The sequence below is a fragment of the Pteronotus mesoamericanus genome, unplaced genomic scaffold (genome assembly GCF_021234165.1).
Source record: "Pteronotus mesoamericanus isolate MK-2021 breed Mesoamerican mustached bat unplaced genomic scaffold, CSHL_Meso_final contig_202, whole genome shotgun sequence".
Classification (NCBI taxonomy): Eukaryota; Metazoa; Chordata; class Mammalia; order Chiroptera; family Mormoopidae; genus Pteronotus; species Pteronotus mesoamericanus.
The window spans coordinates 1,534,001-1,540,000 of NW_026555086.1; the positions used below are offsets into that span (position 1 = coordinate 1,534,001).

The 6,000-nt window shown below is 54.6% G+C and overlaps 1 protein-coding gene across 2 annotated transcripts in view; it reads right to left on the reverse strand.

Moving 5' to 3' along the window:
• Window positions 1-6,000, reverse strand: part of URI1 (URI1 prefoldin like chaperone) — a 39,593-nt gene that overhangs the window by 1,051 nt on the left and 32,542 nt on the right. For both annotated transcript variants that reach the window (XM_054570287.1, XM_054570288.1), the window contains 3 exons: window positions 4,042-4,378; window positions 1,894-2,036; window positions 1,137-1,389 (listed from right to left, as the gene is read on the reverse strand). In XM_054570287.1, the coding sequence (XP_054426262.1) occupies window positions 1,137-1,389; window positions 1,894-2,036; window positions 4,042-4,378 (733 nt within the window). The remainder of the gene's footprint in view (window positions 1-1,136; window positions 1,390-1,893; window positions 2,037-4,041; window positions 4,379-6,000) is intronic.

Below are 6,000 nucleotides of genomic sequence, written 5' to 3' on the forward strand. Positions count from 1 at the left end.
TCAAATACCATTAAAATATCTTAATCACACTACCAAATTTAAGTCCATTTTTATACTACACACACAAGAAATCAAATGGTAAAATACCTTTTATTTACCAAAAACGAGTAAATAGAGGCCCTCAACTTTTATATATTTTCCACTTGTGGCCAACCCACACTGGGAAAAAGAAGGTATTACAAGAAAAACCGCGGCCGGTGTCGGCAGCAGCTGGCGCGCGGGGCGCAGGCCACATGTCCGCAGGCAGCAGGGACGTCGCCAGGCAGTGCCGGCCGCGCGGCCAAGCCCCTCGCTGCGCCCGGCCCCAACTTTTTAAGGGGAAACGGAGAAGCGACCGTGCCGAGGCTGGTGGAAACGCGTGTCTGTTTCACACGCTAATACGACGGCCTCACTGATGGAGCCAAGGGCTCCGCAACGAATGCTTCCTGCACTTCAGTGGGGTGTTTGCTGGATTTCTCTGCTCAAGTGCATGTTCTACTAGAGCAAAAGTAATGCATACAAAATGCTGGAAATATGATCAAAGAGTCATCCTTACATATCATTTTACACAGACATCTATAAAAATCAAGGGGCGATCATAGCGGTTTTTAAAAGATTTCTGGTCTTTGGAGCCTCCCCCCTTTCATCTTCTAAGATGCATCAACTGAAGTCTGGCTCGTTGACTGCCACGCACAGTCTGCCTGCCTTTGGGTGTCAAGGGCACAAGGTTACGACATGCGTTACTTGCATAGTTTTATTTTTATAAATTGTTATCAAAAAAAAGGACAAGCCTGGAATTAACGAGGTACTATGACTTGTGAGAATAAATATATGTATAAAGTGAAGCCAGAAGAAAACCATGCCATTGCCCCGTGGTCTAACTTCATAAATGAATGCGTAAAATAAAAAGAACTGAAAAAACAAGCACAGACCATACCTGAAAGGCGTAGCCGCTGCACTTCTAACACAGCGAGAGAACGGCCTCTTTTAAAGAAGTGTTTTTCCTAATTTTGTTAACCAGCGTCACCCAATAAATCCAATGAAAAGAGTAAACAAAGGGAGCATCTTTCCAACGCTATCAATCACCCTGGGAAACGGCCGTGGCCAACGCCTGCCCTCGGACGGCGCGCCACCACCCGCCAGCAGGGGGCGCGCACCTGCGCCACGGGCGGTCCTGACGGGGCCTCGGGACCCTGCGCCGGGCCCTCCGGCTCCTCCTCCGCGATGCTCTCGCTGGCGTCGCTGCCCGCGGCCTCCTCCCAGCTGAGGCCCCGCAGCAGCCCACGGCGCTCCTCGAAGTCGGCGGCGCTGCTCTCGCTGGTGTCGCTGCAGACGCTGTTCTCCCGGCTACGCGACTTCAGGATGGACTTCCGAGGGACGTACTCCCCGTTCACGACGTCCACGAAGACCCTGCGCGGCCACAGGGCACACTCGCGTTAGGGGCGCCAAGGCGGGGGCGTGAGCCCAGGCGCCGGCCTTCCCTAGAAATTAACCTGAACTGTTCTACTCGAACTCCGTCGAAAATCTTCACACACGGCCTACTTTACATGCGGCCGAAAACGGCAACTGAGGCCCCGTAAAACACGGCACCTATTTACAAACGCGTGCGGGGTGGCGACAGCTCGATCGGCCCAAGCCCCACGGACAATCCAGACCCACTTAGAAGGCAGTCGGCTACCCGTGCGGTTCTACAACCGAGAGTAGCGCCAACGGCCTCAGCAGACACGCAGCAGAGGCTGGGTCTGCGCCCCGCGCCCCGCCCCGGCCCAGAGGAGTCCCGCCGCCAGCCCGCCCTGGCCCGCTGGGAAGCGCCACAGGCTCGGGCGACGGGGCAGGGCTCGCCCAGCGACGCCGAGGGCTGCGGGCAGGGCACCCCGCGGCCCCGGAGGCTCGGCGCCGCAGGGCCGCGCGCACCTGTAGATGTCCGCCGGGGTCCTGATCGTCGGCGGCTCGGGCGCGGCGTGGCCACCGCCACAGCCGCTCTTCCGCTTCCGCTTGGCTTCCTCCTTCTTTTCACTGAATTTTAAAGTGGTATTTTTTCCAGTATTTATCCGAACCTAAAAGTTTCACAGCAAAAAATTACAATCCTTCTGAGAAATGAGGCCAAGGCCAAAACTAGGGCCAGTACCGCCGTAACTAAAAACACATAGGAAGAGAGTCCCCGATTCTGTGGGAACGACAGGCAGCGTCAGGCAGGGCCCGAGGTGCCCCCTGAACCGCAGCAGACCTGACAGTACTCGACCGGCCCCGCTAACGGCTGACGAGCCTCCGGCGCCTCCGTTTCACACGGAGGGACGGTGGCCCAGCAAGAGCAGCGCTGAGCGGGGCGGCGCCCACCCCACCCCCGCACGAGCCCTCCCGCTGGCGGGCAGGAGCAGGGACCCAGGCGGCCCGCAGGCGCGTGTTCCGCGCGTGCTCAGGGTCCGGGACACTCTCTGCCCGCGCTGCCCTTCCAGTAAGAGTACTGCGCGCAGGGCGTGGCCCCGCGGGACACGCGCTGGCCGACAGGGTCTGTGACCCCGCGGCCTCCGGTCGGCGGGGGTCCCTAGCAGCTAAGTCTGGGGGCGTCAGGCAGATTTCCGACTGGGTGGGGTCGGCCGCCCCGAGCGCGCACTGTCCAGGGGTCAGCTGCACGTGCCGGCCGAGCGCTGCGTTCCTGAGCTGTCCCAGCACCCGCGGCTGCAACGTGGAATTCTGGCTTACATCACGCATTTTACAACAAATGGCACAACTGTGAGAACATCAACTTTTAAGTCATAAAAGCACTATCAAATAGTGCTTAGGGTTTAACATTTCTTCAGTACCTCTGATCTTTAGAAATGGGACCACAGCGGAAAGCCAACCCCGCCAGGGCGCACGCGGGCCTGGGCCCTGGGGCGCCGGCCCTGCCTGAGCGCCCCGTCCGCGACTGGCCTGCCCCGCGACTGGCCCGCAGGCGTCACCGGTTCTTCCTGCCTCGTCTCACCAAGGGAGAAGGGCGTAAAGCCCGGGGAAGCGCAAAACAAACTGTTTTCCTGACCAATCCGTCACGTTTCCCACAGAATTCACAAAACGCTTCTCTCAGCGTGAAGTATTAGAATATTTACAAAACCATGTAATTATCGCACTTCGCCTTCGAGCAAGGATACGTGCAGGCCGGGACGTGAGAAATACCAAATGCGCCTCCAGCGCGTTGCACCGCCTGAGCGCCGCAGCGCCGTCCCGCGAACCCCCGCGCCCGGGCGAGCAGACGAGCGCCTCCGGGGGCCAGAGCGGAGCAGCGCCCTCCGCGCCGAAAGGCCGCATTCTCCGGTCGTCACTGCCCACAGGCGTTTCTCTCCGCTCTGTCGGAGGGGCGGCTGGTGTTCACTTCCCCCTAAATTCTCCCCTCCTGTTCACAGTGTTCCTGTTCGGCTTATGCCCACAGAAACGACGACTGGGGTGATTCAACATTTAACTGACGCAGTCACTTCCAAACGCCCTAAACGCACCCACGTGCCCCCTAGAGAAGCGACGCTGGAGTCCCTAGGAAAGCTCTGGGAATGGAGGGCAGGTGGACTTACCGCAGCTGCCACTCAGACCCAGCCCCTCCCCGCGGCCAGCATGGCTCCGTGGCCTGAGCGCCGGCCTCCAAACCCAAGGACCACCGGTTGGATCCCTCGTCAGGGCAGGTACCTGGGGTGATGGCCAGGTCCCCAGCAGGGGGCGCGTGAGAGGCAACCACACATGGGTGTTTGTCTCCCTCTCTTTCTCCCTCCCTTCCTCTCTAAATAAATAAATAAATAAAATCTTTTCAAAAAAGTAGAAAGAAAGGAAAAAAATCCGATCCTCTTCCAGACCCCGAATGGCTCATACGCCAACCAGTGTAGCCGCCGGGGACAGCAGCCCAGCACCGGCCGACTACCGACACTTCTTTCCTTTTGTTTTCAGGTAAGTTGGTCAGAACAAGAGGCAACGGTGGTGTTCTGGTTTGTCACCACCGACGTACTAATCACTGTTAATGCTGCTCTTTTAGAAAACACCGTAGATGCTGTGTAATGTTCAAATTACATGCCAAATTAGTAAAATGGCGAGTATACAAACCCTCTTGGGCTCCACAGTATGAGAAAAGTATATTGTTGGCACAGGACTGTCTCCAGCCCCCAGAGCGGCGTGGACAGGCCCGCTCTCGCCGTCCGCGTCCTCATCCTCGTCCTCGTCACCGTCGCTGTGATGAGAACGCGGCCCGTTCACTGAGCAGGCCGCGTGGCCGTTCACCTGGCCGCTGAGCGGGTCGCACCCCAGCGCTTCCCCGTCGCAGCGGCTGGGGGCCGCGGGCGCCGCCCCCGCAGGCCGCCCGTTCACATCTCGGCGCTGCTCCTCCGGCTCCTCTGCAGAAGACGGTGAATCGTCCCCGTTGGCAACCACCGTATCAGGCTTACTGGGAGGAAGAGGAGGGAAAGAGAACAATCAAACGAACACAGAATCTTATTTTCTCATTTTCATTTCATTTCAATGGTTAAAAATTAAGATTTTAAATAGGATACTTTTGAAACTAGAATTCTAGGTTAGTAAGAAGTTTCTGAAGTTAACAGAAAAACCACCGCTCCTAGGCCGGTTCTGTGAGTTGTGATGCACCGAACATGAGCAGGACCCCGAGCAGATGATCGCTCATCTTTGCAGGGAGGACACGGGCCCTGCCCGACAGATGCCAGCACCATGTGACCACCAGAAACACGGGAGAAAGTCACAGGGACGTGGATCTCTGTATAAGGTCAGAAATGAAAGCCGCAGGACCGTAACAGAGCCTTATTTCCTGTCTACCTCTACATTCAGAACATTTTACGAGCATTTATGACTGTAATTTTTAAAAGTAACGTGTACCAGTGCACGTGAATGTGTTGGGTCAGCCCAAAAGTCCGTTCGGATTTTCCTGTCCGATGGCTCTAGTAGCATTTAGTTGTCTCTAACTTCATTCCCAACACTTTTGTTAGACTGTATTGTAATAGCTGTCACATCAACATGCATTTTTTAAAAAATCAAAATTGGTGAATTTTTGTGTGGCCATTTTATTACTGAAAATGGAAGAAAATACGTAACATTTTTCGCATATCATGCTTTATTTCAAGAAAGGTAAAAACACAACTGAGATTTAAAAAAAAAAAAAGAAGATCCATGCTGTGTATGGAGAGGGAACTGTGACTGATCGAACGTGTCAAAGTGGTTTGCTAAGTTTCATGCTGGACATTTCTTGCTGGACGATGCTCCACGGTCAGGTAGACCAGTTGAAGTTGAGAGCGATCCAATCGAGACATTAATTGGGAACAATCAACATTATACCGCACAGGAGAGAGCCGACATACTCAAAATATCCTAATCAATCAAGTTATTGGTGAACATGAACAATGTGTCTTTTATTTCATGAGAAAAACTACACGGACTTTTTGGCCAACCCGGTAGTTTTATTTATATGCATACACACATGCAGATTTCTCATGGTTCATTCTACAAAGGATCCGAGCACCTTATAAAAATAACAAAACCAAAACTGCAATAGAACCGAAATACTGTCATGCAAAAAAAGAGAAATCATGACCAAGAAAATCATAAGATTCAAAACTGATTTGAAAACATAAGAAGAATCAGTGACTCAGAATCAGTAACTCAGAAAGGCCTACGAATGCCCAGGTTAAACGGCAGGAGAAAATCTGCTGTCTGTGCTTCGGTCCCGTTTTGCGCAGAAGCGAACGGCCACACACGGCACCTTGCCAAAGCCACGAGCACGGAGCCCGGGCAGCGACGGGCCCACGGGCACCGGGACACCCCGCGGGGGCCGCCTGAGCGGTCACACAGCGCCTGCTCGCCACACAGAAACACAGAGGGGGCGAGGACAACACGTCACAGCAGCAAACTCGCTCCAGGCACACTTCCCTTTCCACAAGTTAGCCAGACATACAGCACTCTCCTGACTACAGCATAAAATGCTTCACTTAAAACGAAGTAAGTAAAGCCTCCATAGTAACTGCAAGCCAGCTGCCGGCTCCTGTCAGCACTTCACGGCAG